The sequence below is a fragment of the Mastomys coucha genome, unplaced genomic scaffold (genome assembly GCF_008632895.1).
Source record: "Mastomys coucha isolate ucsf_1 unplaced genomic scaffold, UCSF_Mcou_1 pScaffold15, whole genome shotgun sequence".
Classification (NCBI taxonomy): Eukaryota; Metazoa; Chordata; class Mammalia; order Rodentia; family Muridae; genus Mastomys; species Mastomys coucha.
In genome coordinates, this window is record NW_022196897.1 from 158,763,365 (window position 1) to 158,782,504 (window position 19,140).

At 50.7% G+C, this 19,140-nt stretch overlaps 2 protein-coding genes across 2 annotated transcripts in view; one reads left to right on the forward strand and one right to left on the reverse strand.

Moving 5' to 3' along the window:
• Rtf2 (replication termination factor 2) overlaps window positions 1–19,140 on the forward strand; it is a 30,811-nt gene that overhangs the window by 8,281 nt on the left and 3,390 nt on the right. Inside the window, exons 6-7 of the mRNA XM_031372898.1 lie at window positions 15,673–15,786; window positions 18,954–19,008. Of these exons, the coding sequence (XP_031228758.1) occupies window positions 15,673–15,786; window positions 18,954–19,008 (169 nt within the window). The remainder of the gene's footprint in view (window positions 1–15,672; window positions 15,787–18,953; window positions 19,009–19,140) is intronic.
• LOC116091474 (beta-1,3-galactosyl-O-glycosyl-glycoprotein beta-1,6-N-acetylglucosaminyltransferase 7) lies at window positions 2,454–11,160 on the reverse strand. Its single transcript, XM_031372897.1, has 4 exons — window positions 11,005–11,160; window positions 6,587–7,612; window positions 5,146–5,241; window positions 2,454–3,458 (listed from the first exon to the last, which is right to left on the reverse strand). The coding sequence occupies exons 2-4, from the start codon at window positions 7,554–7,556 to the stop codon at window positions 3,235–3,237; spliced, it is 1,290 nt and encodes a 429-aa protein (XP_031228757.1). The 5' UTR covers window positions 7,557–7,612; window positions 11,005–11,160; the 3' UTR covers window positions 2,454–3,234.

Genomic DNA, 19,140 nt, shown 5'->3' on the forward strand with positions numbered 1-19,140 from the left:
GGGCGCAGCAGCAGGAGTGGCAGGGCCCTGATTCAAGGAGCTGCAAGTGTGGCCAGGGTGAGGAGGCACAGGCGTAGTTATAGTCACCTCACATTGAGGGCTGGGGTGACCTCCTTGGTGTTTGTGGATTTAGTCTAAGGTGATAAAAAGCCAGGGTGCAGTGGCTCCAGATATTCTTCACATTATAGCACACCCTCCACTCCTGCAGCATTCACGAAGCTGATGGATGATGTCGTCAGTATGAGATGCTGGGGCAGTAGCTGACCAGTCTTCATAGCATGTGCAGATGTCATGTCAGGCTTTAAAAGTGGTACCTCGGGAGGTAGCCTCCTGATGCAGCTGTGGCATGTAGAAGCCTCCGTTGAAGGTGGTAACACTCGGTGAGGTCTGAATGACATGTCTGGAGATGGCCCCTCCCTGCGTCAGGCGCTTCCCCCTTAGACTTCAACAGTGGGGCAGGCCCTGAAAGACTGCAAGAGTCTGGGTGCCACCGAATACAGGACAGCCATGGCACATGAGCAGGGATCTTCCGGTCGTTCATTTATCCCCTCCCATCCTAGTCTGCCCCACAGACACTGACCGCTGTGACCTGGCAGTTTATAGAGAAAAGAAATTTCCCTTACAGTTTGTGAGGCTGGGGAGCCCTGGCAAGGTGTCTGCAAGGGTGCATTATTCCATGTTCTAATGTGAAGGGTGTTAGCATGGGGTGAGGTGGTGATAAGGAGGGCAGGGAGTGAAGTGTCTCAAGCAAGCATGGGTTCCAATGTTGATGGGCATCAGGTTTCCGCAACGCTCTTCCCGCTGACAGAATCTTCTCTGTGTGGAGTGCCTCTCCCCACCAGTCTCAGCCAGGACCCTTCCCCCACTGACACTGCCCCATCCTCTGTCTGAAGTATGGTTATGCTCCATATGGGGAAAGAACTTGTCCTTTATAAAGAACCTGAGACATTAATCAATACCGTTAGTTAACATTCATTACTTCATGAGACTGTGTGACCCAGATGCCTGCCTGCCACCAGGCCCTACTCCCAGCACTGCTACACTGTGGACTGACTTTCCAGCCCAGGAACTTTGAGGAACATATCCCCTTGGGGTGTCCATGTAGCATCTCTCTGGACCCCAGAGCCCAGTATGTGAAATGAAGGGGTTATTACGACTCTTCAGAGCCCTCCTTGTATCCAAAAGTTCTAAACAGGGACGTTTTTAAGTCGGGAAATAAACAGTTGTGTTGCTATCAGGAGCCAGACTCTGACTTGCAGTGTGAGGTTTCTCAAGTTGTTGGTAAGGACACTGATAGAAGGCTGGCTTGCTGCTGGGACCGTCCTTGGGTACTGGGTGCCCAGCAGAGAGAAGTCTGGCTGGGCAGTTTCTTCCTCCCATCTTTCTTTAGCTGGATGAGAAACAGAGAGAACTTCTCTTGGGAAATTTTTATAGGTCAGGCCTGCAAATTGTGCCTGGAGCTTCTCACATTTCATTGGTCACTTCAAGGAGCCTTTGAGAAGGAGTCTGGCTGGGGTGTAGATTGAAGCGGCAAGTGCTGGTCCCTTTCTGCAGCAGAGTGCCCAGGGCAGAGATGGTGCAGCATGCGCCCTGCTGTGCATCATGAGGAGGAGGGAAATGAAGCCACAGGGCAAGGACCAAAAGATTGTCAGGTTCAGGCACGTTTTGAAATTTATAAATCACCAACAGGACAATGACATGAGGGATGGGTGTTGGTGGCACACGCCTTTAATCCCACTAATCAAGAGGCAGAAGCAGGCTGATCCGTGAGTTCAAAGCCAGCCTGCTGTTCTGTGGTGGGAAGGCACTTGGTCTCTGCTTGTCAGCCTGGGCTTCACTGAGGTCTGTCCCTTGTCTCCATGGGAGGCTGTGACACACTCAAACACAGTCCACTTGGCAATAAAATAATTCAGGCTTTCAGAGGCTCAAGTTGGCTCAAGTTGGCTTTGCTCACACTGTACACCATGGTGTGCACTTTGCCTCCAGAGAACAGCATCCACAGACGTACAAGTGCGGTGGTTTGGTTTACACAATAAACGGATCACTAGCCAGAAAGCAAATTGTATTCCTGATGTGTGCTCTGTGGCTTGTAATAAGAAACACATCACCATGCAAGAGGGCAGGAATGTCTTAACATTTCAGTGTATAGTAAGGAAGATGTTGGCTGGGCAGAGATTACTTTAATCTTCTATATTTTGCTTAAAGTTGGTTTGTGGTGTCTGCCTTTTGGGTCTCTTCACTCTGCTCAGCTTTTCCAGGCCTCTCAGTACTTCACTGATGTGACCTCAGCTCTGTGTGTGGAAGCCTCTGTTGACTGATATGCTGATATTTGGCCTTTACGGTGTGTGTTGGTTTCCTTCCTGGGCTCCTACTTAAAAAACAATTGCAGGGCTGGAGAGGTGGCTCAGTAGCTAAGAGCATGGCTGTTCTTGGAAAGGACCTGAGTTCAACCTCATAGTGTCTGGCACCATTTGTAACTCCAGTTCCTGACTTCCATGGGCATGTGATACACATACATATATGCAGGCAAAACATTCATACACATAAAATCCTTGAACATGTCAGTCTTTATGCCACCAAGGACACTGCTAGAGAAAATGCATCTATAGAAGTCTTCCAGACAGCTGCAGCAACGGAGAGGATGCCTTCAGCCCGTGCACCAGCTGTAAGAGTCAAGAGTGGCTTCCTCCCTCTCTCTCCACACCATTGTGTGCAGAAGCCCCTGTGGAGGTGGCAGGGCAGTGCAGTTGTAGCCGCCAACATGGCGGGAAGAACAGCCGATGGCATGCCAAGACTGCACAGACTTAGGGCAGCATTCCTAAGAAGCACGTTCCTCTGTGGGATTATTCATTTTACCCCTACACATCTTCCTGGAGTTTTCTAGAATAAAGTTGTACTGCTCTTAGTTCATAGGAACAGCTCTAGAGAAGCATGGCTTCCCGTGGGTGGGCTTTGTTGTACAGCAGTGCCTCTTACCCAGGATCTCCAGGCCCTCAGAACCAGGCCTGCTGTGGGTGTGTCCGATGTGAACTGGATTGAGCAGGTGGAGAAACTTGGCAGCTGATAACGCGCTGGGCCTCCAGCTGTTGGCTTGGGCTCCCAACCGCAGCCTTGGGTGGTCCTCCTAGGTCTCTCCCTGCCTGTGTAGTGGTGAAGTCTGGCGGGAGCATGTCTCTGCATCACTTTTTAAATAATTCACATAAAGGAATTTAAAGAGTGATGCTGACAAGTCCCTCAGTGATGAGGTTGGCTGTTGAAGTGGCTTTCTTGGGGAAATTGCCAGTGTGGCTCTGGGGGGACCTCAGCCTGCTGGAGGGCTTTGAGTCGGTGCCGCCTCTCTAGGCATACCACCACCAGTGGGTCTGCAGAGGGCTCCAGCGTGGCAAAGAAAGCTGGCAACTGGATGAGCCAAGGCAGGTCTCCCAGGCCGTACACACAGGTGTCTTGGGCATCATGGCCTATAGAAAGAAATAGAAATTTAACTGCCTGTTTCCGCACAAGTTCAATCCCAGTACAAGTAAGTGTGCTCACTTCCTCGAGTATCAGCTAGGGGGAGCTCACTGTGCACAAGAGCTCAAATTAAATATCGCTCTGTAGCTGTTAATGGTCTAAGGGTGGATTTTGAATTTAGACTAGAGGGAATTTCACCACTAAAAAATGCTGCTGCACCAGGCAAGGGGGCTCATGCCTATAAGCCGTAACACTTGGGAGGCTGCTGAGGCAGGAGGATTGCCATGATTATGAGGACAGAATTAGTACCCAGGCAGTCTGGGTCTAATGAGCCCTGGATTCTAATTCCTTTTAAAACAGGAACTTACACTTACATCAAGCTTTACTCAGAAGAACCAAGAGAGTTGATAACTTTCTGATGGACAGCCCACAGGCAAGGCTAGGCCTGAAAGGCCATGGAGGCGGAGTCAGAGCTGTGCCAAGGGCAGCCGCTCACACCTCATTGCAGCACGTGGGTGAATGAGGCAGGAAGATCATGAGTTTAAGGCCAGCCCAGCCACACAACAAGACCCTGCTTCAAAAGGAAAAGGAACATGGTCTGTCCATGAAGCTCAGTAGATGCTAGGGAGAGGGTTTAATGGATGCTATTGTAGCTTCCCATTGAATTACAATGTCTACCTTAAAAAAACAAAACAAAAAATGTTCTAACCAAACATGATGGCATATGCCTTTAATCCCAGGAGGTAGAGATGGGAAGATCTCTGAGCTCCAGGCTAGCCTGGTCTACATAGTGGGAGCCTATCTCTTCCTCACTACCCATGTCCAAAAAGAAGAAAAAAAAAATATCAACCCACTGAGCTGATCACTTCCGGCTCTCTGACCTGACACCGTCAGGACAGTGTGTTTACTTGTCTTTGAGCTACCTTGGCATCAGAATTGGCACTCTCCCCCTCATTAACCTGTTCATTTTAGGTCAGTCTTTTAAATGGCTGGGGAGCGGGGCACCTGGCTGCTCCCTATGCCTGTCTGGTTTGCTGTCTTAGTTTAGCATCCATATCCAAGCATGCTGTTAAGTGGAGTGATGTCCTTGTGTGGTAGCTTGTGCCCTGCTTAGGAAGCTGCTTGTGGACAGATGGCAGCCCCCAAGAGGGGTGCCGTGCTCTGCTACAGTCCTTCTGGAGTCAGCCAGTGCGGCCTGCGACTGGTACCCCAACATGAGTGCACCCCCGCTTTGTGGTTTCTGCAGAACATTGAACATCTGTTCACTCATTAGCATTGTGCAGTAAAGCAGCGGTTCCCCCAAAGCCCTCTGCAGTCCTCAGGCAGCCATCTCTAAAGTGAGCTTGGTTGATAGAGGACTGGACTTTACCCTCCAAAGAACTCTGTAGTCTCCTGCACCCCGAGTGTTTGCCCCAGACTGGTTGGCCTTCAGCCAAGTCCCTCTAGACCTTTTATAATTGGTCCCATGACCTCTCCTTTGCTTCTCTGACTCAGACCTCTGGGACACCAGAAAGAGGGAGAATTTGTGGTTCCCAGGGGAGAACCCACCAGAGCAGAACAGAAAGACACTCCTGCAGCAAGAGCTTCCCGAGAGCTGTTTGCCCACCCTGTGCCCTGGGTGAGCAGGACTTGGTGATACACATCCTTAGTCCTAGCGCTCCACAGGCTGAGGCAGACTGCTCCCCGAGACTTTACCTGTGCACCCCTTATGACCATCTCCTGCCTCTGTTCTCCTCTTCGTGGCTCGAATGTGTCCTTCCCATCCAGCATCTGGTGTGGCACCTGGAGCATCTGAGTGGGAGAGAACCAGGGCACACTGTAGCGTACAGTTCCCAGCAAGCTGTGCTGCCTGCCACTGCCCTTCCAGAGCTGCAGTCACTGAGAAAGACCTGTGCACTGCCTCTCAGAACTCACTGGGTGTGTGTGACATGCCCGCAGGACCACCTACCTCTCAGAACTCACTGGGTGTGTGTGACGTCCCCGCAGGACCACCTACCTCTCAGAACTCACTGGGTGTGTGTGATGTGCCCGCAGGACCATGTTGGGGCTCTGCGCCGCACTCCCTTCTAACACCTGGTAGGTGATCTGGGAACAGGGCTTGCAGTGGACCGAGAGAGAATGCTCCCAGACCATTCCTGCTGGGTCCCTGTCTGCAAGAGTGTTATTTATCAACAGCCATAGGCGGCCATGCTTGAAGCAGCATGCTATGAGGGAACCAGTCAGCCAAAGGGGATGCTATAAACTCACCTAAAGGAACGCGCCAACCAGAGTTCCCCAGAAGTAGTGGGGTTGCCACAGACAACATCAGTTTTCCTGTTTCAGGGTTTTTTGTTTTTCTGTTTTCTAGTTAAGAACTCATTCTGGGGCTGGAGAGATGGCTCAGTGGTTAAGAGCACTGACTGCTCTTCCAGAGGTCCTGAGTTCAAATCCCAGCAACCACATGGTGGCTCACAACCACCTGTAATGAGATATGATGCCCTCTTCTGGGGTGTCTGAAGACAGCTACAGTGTACTTATAATAATAAATAAATAAATCTTTAAAAAAAAAAAGAAGAAGAACTCAGCCGGGCAGTGGTGGCACACGCCTTTAATCTCAGCACTTGGGAGGCAGAGGCAGGTGGATTTCTGAGTTCGAGGCCAGCCTGGTCTACAGAGTGAGTTCCAGGACAGACAGCCAGGACTACACAGAGAAACCCTGTCTCCAAAAAAAAAAAAAAAAAAAAAAAAGACCTCACTCTGTAGCTTAGGCTGTACTTACTGTACCACTGTCCCCCTGCCTTAGCTTCCCGAGAACTGTGATTTACAGGAGTGAGCCCTTAGCACAATCCTAGGCTGTAGTGACTGTCCAGTAGTATTATTAAGTGAATTAAAAAATGCAGATTTTTTTTCCTAAACATTTATACCCAGGATTTCCAAAAGATTCTGTTGGAGGAGACCCAGACAAGCCTAAAATACCCAGGTTGCATAGGAACATGACAAGTGTCTCCCTGACTCCACACCCCTGAAACAAGAGGCCACCCCATATTCTTTAAGTGGAAGCCTTTGTGAGATGCAGGCCCTGCCACAGCAAGACAGCTAAGAGTTGGTCCCCTCCAGCTTCTGCCCTGCGTGTCACCCACACGGTGAGTTATCCTACCTTTCAGTTGGTTCAGGGTCACCCAGTAATGCTGCTCGGGACTGTGGATGTCTTTGGACCACTGCAGCATGTCTTTTGCACGGGGATCAGTTAGGATGAACCCTACAAACTTTCTCGTAAGTGCGTAGTGGGCACTCCCAGAGTAAATTGTTAGATTATGGGGTGCTTTTTGTTTGAACATTGTATTTGGAGGTGTGTAGCTGTTTTCATTGGGGCTGGGCTCTGGAGAGCTTTGACCTGTCTTGGGTCTGGTGTTTGGTGGTGGGATCACCCCAGGAGTGATGTTTTTACCCTTCCACCTGGTTCTGATGTAGCGGATGATTTCTTGGTTGGTTTTGATAGGGAATTCCTGTCCACAAAGATTCATGACATAGTGCCATTGAAATGGGGAATGGACCAGGTCCCTCATGCAGTCAATCTCTGCCTGAAGCCTCCTGAGGTTGTCATGAGCCACCTTCTGTGTCTTTGATAAAAGAAAGACATTTCCAAAACAGTCCACGAAGGTTTGCATGGCACTCTTAAACTTCTTTGGGGCCTTTTCATCAATGTGGACACAGTACACATTCTGAGGTGCGTAGATTGCTCTGAGAAGCCGCACAAACATGGCTAGCTCCTTAGGAGCATGTATAACATAGGCCAAAGAGAAGTTCCCCTCTTCTGCAGACAGGGGTCTGGTTATGAAATGCAGCCCCTGGGCCATCCTGGAGCAGTTTCCAAGTGAGCGCAAATGAGCAGGTACTTCAGAGTTCTGAGGGGGTTTGCAGAATTGTGCAATTTGGGGGGCTGCCTTTTTCCCGTCAAATAAAGCTGAGCACAATTCATCTGGATAAAAGCCACATTCCACCACAGCTGGGTGAGTGGGCTCAGCCTCGGCCTCCTCAGGATCTGGGTTTCTCAAGTAAAGAAAGACGAAGGCACAGATCATGCCGCACGCCACCAGCCCAGCCTTTGTGGTCCGGAGCTGGCTCATGCTTTGAGCTCAGTGTGTTGTCGCCACCATTGCTTGAAAGGTCTTCTTTCAGTTTCCTAAAGGAACAACAGAACATTTAGAGAGTAGGTATCTTCCTCCAGCCCCAGCCACCCCAGCTCCTCTGAAGCATGTTCACTGTATGTTCTTAAGGGTGTCACCTGGGCTGGGGATGCAGCATAGTGGGTGCAGTGCCTGTCTGGCCTGCGTGAAACCCTGGGCTCCCATGAACCAGGTGTGCTGTTGTAGGTCTATAGCCCTGCACATGTGGGTGGAGGCTGGCAGAGCAGAAGTTCAAGGTCATTGCTGGCTACACAGCAGTTTCCAAGATCAGTGGAGGGATAGATAGGTAGATGGGAAAGTGCCACTTGAGCAGAACCTGGTTTATTGGCTTCTTTCTTTCTGCGTTTGTTTAAGAGGGCTTGTTGTGATGCCCTGGCTGACCTTAGGGTTCACGTACCCTCCTGGCTCCGGCGGGCAGGTGTGGTAGGCGCACCTGGGTATAATTGGACCACTTTAAGATGTGTGTACACTCTGAAACTACCAGCACATCCTGGCAACTTTGCCCTACCTTTCCTTACAGCCCTGGTAACTCATTTGCCTTTCTAGCTCACCTTCCAACAGCCGTTTATGTGGGTCTCTGTGTTCCTGGATTGCTTACATGTTCTGTAATGTGACATAGTGGACTCATGCAGTGGATTCTTGGTAGTTATGATAGTGATTCTGAGAGTCAGCCTCATCAGTCTAGTTCTCCTTAGAGCTTATTGCTGAGTGACGCTCCATCTCATGGCCATGCACAATCTTATTTGTTCAACTGTTGATGGACATTGAGCCTTTGTGTAGTGTCTCATTGTTACAAAGATGCCGTAGTCATTGTGTGCAAGTCTTTGTGTAGTGTTTGTTTCATTGTTACAAAGATGCTGTAGTCATTGTGTGCAAGTCTTTGTGTGGACATGTTTTTGTCTGTCTCCAGTGAATGTGGGGTAGTGAAGTGACGCTTTGCCATGGTGGGTGCCTAGCTTCACAGTGGGCTTCTCCAGGTCGGTAGTACAGCGGCTGGTAGGGGAGTTCTTACTCTGTGCACTAGTTGCACTCCGTTCCCATGGCAACCATTCCCTGTGGTGTCACTGTGTGTCCCTGATGACTCTGTCTGCTGAGCACAGCTCTTGAGCTGTGTGTTCACGCCTTTCTCCCTTACATTGACTCTGACTCTTTCCATAAAGAATTTGAGTGACAAATTGAGAGCAGTCTTATGGTTACAAAGTTAAACCTGTTGAAATGAGCTGATGAATTGCTTTTAGGCATTAAAATCAAGGCATGTAATGATGTCTCTTGACACCAATGTGGTCAACTGTCTAGGAGCGGAGTAGGAACTTGATCAGGTGCTGCACTGCAGACAGTGCTGAGAGCACATTAATGAGGCAACTGCTGTATACCTACCATCATTGTCCTTCTGCACTGAGAGGAGAGCTGGCCGAGTGAGCTGTCAGGAGGACTTGCTGTTTGTGAACCCCGCTTCTTTGTTGCCATAAAAGTCATATTGTCATGGCAAATGGGCTTAGAGGAGCTATTTTCCTTAAAGTGACTTGGGGGTTGGTAGAGCTCTGAGTTACTCTCAAGTTTCATAGCCTTGAGAGTGCTGCCTGTCTCAGACGTTTTAAATTTTAAATAACCCACGATTTTCATTGTAGTTTCTGATCTCCTAACATGCTTTGAAATGCAAAGCAGCTGCTGCCGCCCAGGACTGCTGCTCACAGATTCAGTCAACACGAGTCAATTACTGAGAGCATCAAACCTTAGGGTCTCCTTTACTAAAGAATTTATAGAGTTTCAAGGTTTACTACCTTCATAAACACTCTGATGGCTCATCATTTCAAGTCTGGTCCCCAAAATAAACTGCCCTGCCCCTAGTATAGAAGTCCGCCAGGACGGAGGACCCTTGTTGAAGGAGAGGCAGATTAAGCCTCTCACAACACTGAGGATTCTTGGTTGGTGTCATTTCAGGCTTTATTTATTTTTCAGCCTGCTTGGGTTTTTTGAGATAGTCTCATTATGTCGTCCTGACTGTCCTGGAACTCACTGTGTAGACCAGGCTGGCCTGGAACTTACTTTGTAGATCAGGCTGGCCTGGAACTCACTGTGTAGACCAGGCTGGCCTGGAACTCATAGAGCTCTGTGCTGGGGTTAAGGACACGTACCGCCACTCCCAACTTGGGAATTTTGACTAAGGTATACAGTAAGTCCTCATGGTCTGGCACGCCTCTCCTGGTGGTCAGGAAGAAGGCTCGGGGTATGCTTGGCTCTCACACTGGCAGAGTGTGCCCCCGTAACCCTGCTGCAGCTGTGCCCTAGGGACTGCTGTTTCAGACATTTATATAATTAAATGAAGACTGTCCCAGGGGTAGCCCAGTGTCCTTCAGGGCACTCCCTGGCCTAAGTGGTTTTCTGCCTTTTGTAGGTGGATGAGAGCAAGGTGTGTCTGTCTTAACACCTTCTCCTGGTCCTCAGGCCAGCTGATACTGGGGTCTGTGTCACCCATTCAGACTCCACTGCCTAGCCAGCTGCTATTTCAGCACGGGCCATCCACTGTTTCTATTTAGTGTGTTGTCACATGAGCTATAGTAGTTAGTTAGTGTATTGTCTTTTTGAGAAGTCTCTTCATTTGATCAGCAGTTTTCAGAATTTCATCCAGCTTTACCACAGCCCAGCTCACTGTTCATTTCCCACTCTGAGAGCCTGTGGAACCTGAAGGCTGAACGGAAGCCAGGGAGCCAGGCCAGTGGCTGCCACAGGACCTCCAGAGTGTCCCTTCTCCTGATCCTCTCACTGGGGTCATCACCAGCCTGCTACTTGGTTGGTCACAGACCCCATGTGTCACAGCTACTTTCTGAACATGGTGACACAAGTCACTGTGGTCAGAGCAGGTTCTCTTCTGTTCTCTTTGTCCTCCCTGGGCTCAGGACAGTGTCCACAGCACCATGGATCTCAGCTTTTAAAAACCACTAGATATATCATGTTAGTTGGGCTAATTTGAGCCCACAGGCTGTCCATAAGATAGATGGGCATCTCGTTCGCAGTGTGCTCATGCCTACACCTGTGTGCTGGCTCAGCCGTGTTCTGCAGAGGTGGCTCCTCTGTGGGGTGTCTGCCGAACAAGCACAGCTGCCAGTTCATCTTTAGTGGCATCTTCAGAAGCAGGCTTTGGCAGTGGCTTGTCAACACCTGTGAAATGTCATCTGTCACATGCTGTGGAAATGGTCCACCATGGTTTTCTTTGACTTAAAGCCAAAAAACATGAGACTGTTTTTGGGGGGAAAATAGTCCGCCTGTCATACACCGCTAATACTGTATCTTGCAGTCACAGGCAGGTGTGCCCTGTTTCCTTCAGAACGCACACCTGCTGGTTCTGCTGCCCACCATCCCCTCCCCATCCTGTTATCGACACACTCACCTGGTGCAGGTCCTGTTCCTGGCAGGAACCTGGGCAGGTGCTGGCCCAGCCACCTCTCCTCTCACCGACTGATGCCTCCTTCACTGCGGCTCCTGCTTTTCAGAGTCGCCTGGCAGGCCGGGCTGCCTCTGCGTCCCTGGGGACCTGTATTCTTGTTGATCCTGACTCTCTGTGGAAAAGACTGCTGAATTTGACCCTGAGAATCTTCAATCAGGAAAGGGGTGGGGCATAAAAACAAAGCAATGAGAGGTGCTGACCAGCAGCAGCCAGATGAGGCGTGTGCAGCCTTCGTCCTCTCACTCTGAACATCACACGCCCGGTGTGGAGGGGCGGGGCTCAACCTGCAGACTCAGAAAACCGCTGGTCTGGTTGACCTTATAGTTTCTATGCTTTTCAAAGCCAGGCGTGGTAGCACACACCTTTAATCTCATCATTCTGCACTTGAGAGAGAGACTGAGGCACTCTCTGCTTTCCAGTTAGCCTAGTCTACAAAGTTCTCCAAGCCAGCCATGGCTACAATCATTCATTCATTCATTCATTCATTACTATGGGGGAGGGCTCACGTGCCCCTGAGCATGAGAGGAGGTCAGAGGACCCCTTGCAGAGGCCAGTTCTCCTTCCATCATGAGGGTTCTAGGGATTGTACTCAGGCCTCCAGGCTCAGCAGCAAGTGGCCTTACCTGATGAACCATCTCACTGGCCTGACAGATGTGTTCATCGCATGGCGTGGCTCAGTGGCAGAGCACTCCACTAGCATGCCTGGTTTCTGGGTTTCACAGCACCAGCACAGAACATGGAAGGGAGAAGTGCAGCACTGAAGGAAGGTTCATCCCCTTTCGTGTGTCTAGATTCCTGAGCTAGATGGTGGGTGGGTGTGGTGGTGGGGGTGGGTGAATGGGGTGGTGGGGTGGGTGGGTGGTGGGGTGGGTGGGTAGGTGGGCGGTGTCTTCACCTGCCAGCAGAGCGACCCTGAGGCCTGAGTGTTTCGTGGAGCAAGCTGTCACAGCTGCTATAGAAGGTCGTCTTGGTGGAGTAGTTGGCAGAGTCTCCATGACCTTCAGGCCTGACCATCACCAGGCCCCTGATGGGATAGAGCAAGTACAGCTTGTGCCGGGTGGTGTCGGGCCTCCTCTTTCAAGGCTGTTTCTGTATAGCAGTTTTAGAAGAGCAGCCAGGCATGGTGCACATGACTTCACCATGGAGGCCAGCCTGGGCTACCAGTGAGACCTTGTCTCAAGACTTAAGATCTAAGCATGGTGTTCTTGCCTATCACACTTGAAAGACTGAGGCAAGAGAATTGTCATGAGTTCCAGGCTAGCTTAAATTAAGGACTTCTCAGCTAACCTGGGAAGGGGGAAAACGTGTTCCTCACAAATGTGTTTCAGTTCCCATGAACCATCTCTCTATCAGCCTTGCCCTTCCCATCACAGGACCTCCGTCCGTGGAGGAGACCTGCCATGCCCATCCCATCACAGGACCTCCGTCCGTGGAGGAGACCTGCCATGGCTTCTGGCTGCTGTGGCTGGCTGCTTCCTTCGCTTGTCTTGCCCCTGTGGATGCATCTCTCACCTACATCCACAGGTGACTGTACGGAAGCTCTCCCAAGGCCAGAGCATGTGACGTGTGACCTGGAGGAGACTGTCTTGAGGGATAGTCCTACTTAGTTTAGGTCTAAGTAAGCGATGTCATTGAGTGTTAATGGAACTTTTGAGGTCTGTGGGGGAGGGGGGTAATGCTTCCAGTTTTTTGTTTGTTTTTGCTTTGTGGTTAGGGTTTTTTTGTATAATCTATGTTGACCAGAAATTCCATGTGTATGTAGCCTAGGCCAGCCATGAACTCGCAGTAGTTCTTCCTCAGCCTCCTTAGCACTGGGTTATAGGCTTAGGATAGCTTATTAGAGGGCTGGAGAGATGGCTCACAGGTTAAGAGTGCTGGCTGCTCTTCCAGAGGGCCTGAGTTTAATTTCCAGCAACCACATGGTGGCTCACAACCATCTGTAATGGGTCTGATGCCCTCTTCTGGTGTGTGTCTGATGACAGTTACCGTGTACTCATATACATAAGTAATCTTTTTTTTTTTAAAGATAGTTCATTTAAAGAAAGGCTTGTTAATTGTGTGAGTATGTGTGTGTGCCTTCATGGGTGTATGTGTACCACTTGCATACAGGTTCCCATAAGGTCAGAAGAGAGAGTCAGATCCCCTGGAATTGTAGTTACAAGTGGTAAGCCACAGGGTGGGGACTGGGGACTGAATGTGGGTCTCTAGCAAGAGCAGTACGCATCCTTAACCACTGAGCCGTCTCTCTGGCCCCAAATTCCTAACAGTTGGTGACTTATTTAGCTATCAAGAGCTGTCAGTGCTGGGCATGTGTATGTCCAGAGTCTGGCCACCGCCATGGCTGTTTCCAGAGGAGGTTGCTGCCAGCACCATGAAGGAAAGAACGGGCAGGATAGGCAAGGAAGGTCACTGAGTTCCCAGGAGGATAGCCACTAGTGTGAGGCCTCGTCTGCCCTACACAGAGAGCTCAAGGCTACAGAGTGGCTTAAGGTTCAAGAGAGAACCACTCAGCAAGTCGTAAGGTTCAGCCTCTTTCCAGGTCTAAGCTCTTTTTCTCCACACAACAGAGAGTGGTCGGCGAGCAGCATCCTGACCCTGGTGGTGGCGTTTGCTCCTGGTGGACTCTTAGGTCAGGTGTGCTTCCTCATCCTGCACAAACCTAGAGTCACCTGAGAGGACGGCACTTCAGGTGAGACGGTGCCTCTGTGAGCCTGACCTATAGGCAAGCTGGTGAGACATTGTCTTCACTGATGATTGGTACCAAAGAGTCCAGTGCACTGTGGGCCACACTGCTCCTGGGTGGTTTAAGAAAGCAGGCTGAGCAAGCAGAGAGCAGCATTTCTCCGTGATTTCTGCTTCAGTTCCTGCTTCAGGTTCCTGCCTTGACTCAGCTCCGTAGTAGAGTGTGGCTGGAGTGTTGTGAGTGGAAAGAAGCCCTTTGCTCACAGTCGCTCTGGACATGCTTTTATCACAGCACCTCAGACGGGCCGTGCTGGTCCTGGACCAGGAATTCCATCCTCACAAAACTCTCTCAGTCTTTTCTTGGGTGACATGTTTTTGTGTCAAGCTTTTCAATTGTAAAATCCACTGGTGGCCTCTTGCAGGTGTTAAAACTAAGAAGCAGAGAGGTCCGGTGCCTCTGGAGAGAAACTGCAACTGAGGTCCCAGCAGGGAGGATGGCCCTGCACTAAGGGTCCCGCCTCCTGCATTCTGCACTGTCCTCAGGAGGGTTAGTTACGCCAGAGTGTGGCTCCAAGCCTCTGGGGCCTTCCTTCCCACCTCACTCAGTTCCAGAAAAGTCCCTTTTCATTCTCTCTCCAAGGAAAAGTCCTCCCTCCTTCACTGAGGGGGTCTCTACCCAAGTGTTGCCTGGTCCCAGACTTCCCAGGGGACCACCTGCTCAGAGGCTGTCCCTCCCCACCTCCCTGCCTGTCATGGTAGCTGAGATAGCCCTCTACCTCAGGTGGAACCTCCCTTCCTTCGTGCCATTTCTCTGAGGCCACCAAGCTCAGGGCTCGCAAATATCTTCAGTCAGCAACACTCCTCAGGGCAGCCTTTAGAAAGGAACAGAGCCTGACCTGAAAGGTAGCTTTGGAGTAAACCACTCATCAGGCACACACACTGACCTCTGACCTGTGTGCCCAGACGTGCCAGAGACCTTGGCCTTCTTAAAGGAGACGATCCTGTTCATCAGCTTTCCCAAGTGTGACGGCCACAATCATCTGCAGACTGTGTGGTGACCCTGGGGAACAGAGCAGCCACCTTTGAGGGTCTCTTCTCTGGAGTTCAAGCACCCTTCAGCTGAGGAGACTGCCCTGGAGACGACAAAAGCCTCAAGTCCATGTAGGAGAGCCTTACTGTCTGACATTGTCCTTCTTCCTGCCAAGACTGTAGCATTGAGAACAACTCATACTGTGAGGGCTACTCAGTGCCTAGGACTTCATTCTCAGGGAGAAAGGGACTTACCCGTGTGCTGGCAGGTGACCTCTCTGAGGTGGTAGCTGCTTGCTTACTTGCTATTCTGTGAATATGGGCATGTGTGCAGCTGCCAGAGCTGGGCATGGACTGACAAGTGTCCGTTCGTGCCACTAGGACACCACTGGGACACCTTGGACATAGGTCAGGCTTGCTCTGCTAAGATGTGTCTGGGGTTGCCCTTAGAACTGTCTGGAAAGATGATCAGAAGTTAGCAGATGCTTGTTCTTTCAGCAGGGCCTGTTGCCACCCTAGTAGGTGTGCTGTTTGGTACACAGCGGTATGGTATGGGAATGGTGAGGATGAGCGAGCTCACAGAGTAGCCGCGCCCCAGCCACACAGTGCAGCTACCTCAGATGGTTCCACTGTTCAGAGTCTTTGTTCAGGCCTGGTCAGTCGGAGACTACAGACTCCCAAAAGGAAAGCAGGTGTACAAAGTCTAATACATGAGCCACCCTGTTGGAACCCAGACTGTGTTGCTCTGGGCATATGGACCCGAGAGCAGCTGATCCAAGATGCAGGTAAAACTTGACAGGAGCCTAGCAAGGGCTGGAGGCCAATGGAGAGTGACCAGTGGGCCCATCGGTGTCTCCCTCCTTCCTGTGGTGACTGACTCTCCTCTCTTTTGATCTTCAGTGTGGGGCTGCCTTCCAGGAGGAAGACGTCATTGTGCTCAATGGCACCAAGGAGGATGTGGAGATGCTGAAGAAGAGGATGGAAGAGAGGAGGCTAAGGGCCAAGTTGGAGAAGGTAATGGGGGGCCTTTGCTTCTGCCCCAGAGCCTGCTGCAAACTATCCTGCCATCTTAGCAGATGCTGCCCAGGGTAGATGGCTGAGTTTTGTCAGCTTAGGAGGCCTGGCCTCTAGAAACAGATTCGGGGCTTGGCTACATTGGGCTTCATCACCAGACAAGTGGGTGGTTGGTGGCTCAAGGCATGACGGTGTAGGAAAGATTTTAAAATGATGGATCAAGCACTTGTACTCCGTGTGGCATGAGTGAGCTCTCAGGAAAAGCAGTCACTGGGTTTAAAAGAGAACACTTGGGCTGGGGATGTAGCCCATGTAAAGTGTGAGGCCCTAGGCTCTGTCACCAGTGCAGAAAGAGAAAGGAGTCATAGTGCATTTTCATAACTTGTAAAGGTGAGAGCAGAAGCCACCATCATCCCAGCAGGTCTGAGGTCCCTACCCTCAGCCACCTGCAGTGTGGTCCAGCAGGTCTAAGGTCCTCACCCTCAGCCACCTGCAGTGTGGTCCAGCAGGCATGGAGGGCAGGACGCTGAGGGGTTTTAAGGTGGTATACAAAGCAGTGGACTTCATCATGTCTCCAACTGTTTTGTTGTCGTTGTTTTACAGGAAGGTTAGGCTAAAGGTAAACTTAGGCCAACCTTTTGTTTACTAAGATAGAAATCCAGATGTGGCACACCTGTAATGCTGTCCTCCTGAGGCAGAGTCGGGAGAGTTGGAGGCCAAGGACTAAGTGTGGCTTACTGCCTCTCATGGACAGAGTCATGGGTTCGATCCCAGCCCTAAAACAAAGCAAACCCTCAGGGCAGTGCTGGAAGTGTTAGACAGTAGGTGTGGTGAGGACACACTGACCAGAAACAGCTGGCATTAAATCGTCCTACATCTGCCAGCGTGGTCCGAGGGTATAAGGCTGTAGTGACGGAAGGGACGTCAGAGCTTTGCTTGTGCCTTTTAGTCACACAAGACAGAACAAAAAGAATCACATCACCCACAAGTGATAGTTCCATGGTTGTGAGACTTAAAAGCCTGATGGTCACACAAGGGACCCATCTCTCAGAAGCAAATCCATCCTTGTCTCCTCCTCTATTAGCGCATGTAGCACATGCTCCTCAGCCCTGGGACCGTGGAGCTTCGGATGTCTGTCTGTGTGTGCATGGATGTGAGGGAATAGTGGACCTTCAGACATCTGTGTGTATGTTAGTTCCAAAGTAGTTTTCTAAACTGCTCTTCACTTACCATCCTAGAGGCATAGAAAAGCCGAAGTGCCTTTGGCAGGCAGCAGCCAAGGGGATCTGATTGGTTTTTGCTGTCCTTAGTCAATTTTCTTAAAAAACGCAAGGAGAGGCATAGTGTGCTAGAAGCATCAGGAGCCTTGTCAGCCTCGGTGGCCTAGTAGCTCCCCGAGTGGCTGGCCCATCACAGGCTTCCTGCCAAGTCCTGCAGAGCCCACTGGGATTGGATCCCCTCTGCAGCCTCCTCAGCAGGGCCTCTGTGAACGTGCTTAGATACTGCTACCAAGATACAAAATATTTCCCAAATATCCTCACCTGCTGTCAGGGCTTGTGTCTCTGCGCACCTCCAGCTTTGAACAGCCCAGCCGTCAGTGGGGGGGAGAGAAGAGCATTTGTCTTGGTGGTTTTGTGTGACTGGGGTTGTGTGGACACTGAGTGTGTGCACACAACAAGATGTCAGGTGTCGTCCTCTGCCACTCTCTGCTCTGTTACCTTGAGACAGGGTCCCTCAGTAAGCCTGAAGACCACCATTTCGGCATGACTGGCTAAGCAGCAAATGCTCAGGGTCCTAGTCTCTCACCTGCCAGCTCTGGGATAGACATGCAGTCACGCCCAGATTTCATTTCAGCAGTGGATGCTTCTGCACCAAGACATTTGCGTAGTCTGTGGGGGTTTTGTTTTTAGTAACAGCCTTCACAGATTTGTGTGTGCACATTTCATGTGTGGAATGAACTGTTTCTTACCGGGGTTTTTTTTTTTTAATGCTTTAAGTCACATTGCATGGATGTCACACATCAAAGGCCACCACCAAGAAAGGTCTTTTGCTCAGTGTAAGAGACGAGAGTCTTCCAAAATTCACTATTTTGTTTTCCTTTTTTTAGGTTAGAGACAGGGTCTCATGAAGTCCAGGCTGGCCTCGAACTTACTGATCTTTAACTCCTGATTCTCTTGCCTCTGCCTCCCCTGTGCTGAGACAGCAGGTGTGCTGCTGGCTAGACTGAGGTTCTCTGGTACACTTTGGGGTTCTTATGGAAGTGGTGTTTTAAAGTAAGCTGTGACCTGCCCTTCTGAGCATCTGTGGGGTTAAGTGTAGTTTCAGAATGGTCAGCCTTCTGGGGATGAGCAGTGACTCTGTTACCAATGGAGCGTTACGGTAGCCCAGTGCTTCACTAGCTAACCTTCAGTGAAGGCCTCCAAGCCTTCCATCTAAACAAACATCAACGTTTGATAGCTCTGGAGCGGAGTTCTCAGAGTGAATGAGACTCCATGTGTGTTCATGTGTGTAGAGTTTGTTATTGTTTAACTGCTCCTCTGTGTACGATAGTCACTGGAGATAGTGACCTTTCATGTTTGCACTGTGGTGTTGGGGATCAGACTTGGGGCCTCCTGAACACTGGATGGATGTCCCATCACAGAGCAACCTCTGTTGAGTCACTGAACCCACCTGTATGAGTCTGTGTGGACTCAGCCTTTTGTGAGGCACGCTGCTAGACTGTAGGCAGGTCATCCTCAGAGACTGTGTCAGGCCATCGGAGGGACCCTGGACCCTAGGCAGGCCCACTGCCACTGTGGTCCACTTAATCTGAGCACACACTCCCCCATCCCCACCCCCGTGTCAGTTACTTCTCTGTCTGTGCTAGAATACCATGACCAGTGGCAGCCTCCAGAGGCAGAACTTATTTTGGCTCCCAGTTCCACAGGGTGAGAGTCCATCGTGGCTGGGAGCCATGGCCATAGGAACAGGAAGCTGAGAGAGAGCAGCACCCACATTCAGGAAGCAGAGGGAACGGGAACCGGGTGAGGTTGTGCACCTCCACTTGCTGAAGGTTCCCTAAACTCCCAAACAGCACCACCAACTTGGGATCAAGGGTTCAAATAACCAAGCTGGGAGACTTTCCCATCCAACCACCACACCCTCCAAAGGTTTCTTTCTTCTTACAGAAAACAAAGAAGCAGAAGACAGCTGAGTGTGCTGCAAAGCCGGGCATCACCCAAGGTACGACCTTGAGAACTGGGCACGGTTGTCCACCCAAGGGCCCTGAGGACCTGGGCACGGTTGTCACCTATTGCAGGGCCCTGAGGACCTGGGCACGGTTGTTCACCCAAGGGCCCTGAGAACCTGGGTACG

Coding starts and splice junctions, on each gene's coding strand:
- LOC116091474 (XM_031372897.1), bottom strand. CDS start 7,556: ATGAGCCAGCTCCGGACCACAAAGGCTGGGCTGGTGGCGTGCGGCATG. Junction 5,242..6,586: donor GACCCTGAACCAACTGAAAG/GTAGGATAACTC, acceptor TCTCCCACTCAG/ATGCTCCAGGTGCCACACCA. Junction 3,459..5,145: donor TGGTCATAAGGGGTGCACAG/GTAAAGTCTCGG, acceptor TTCTTTCTATAG/GCCATGATGCCCAAGACACC.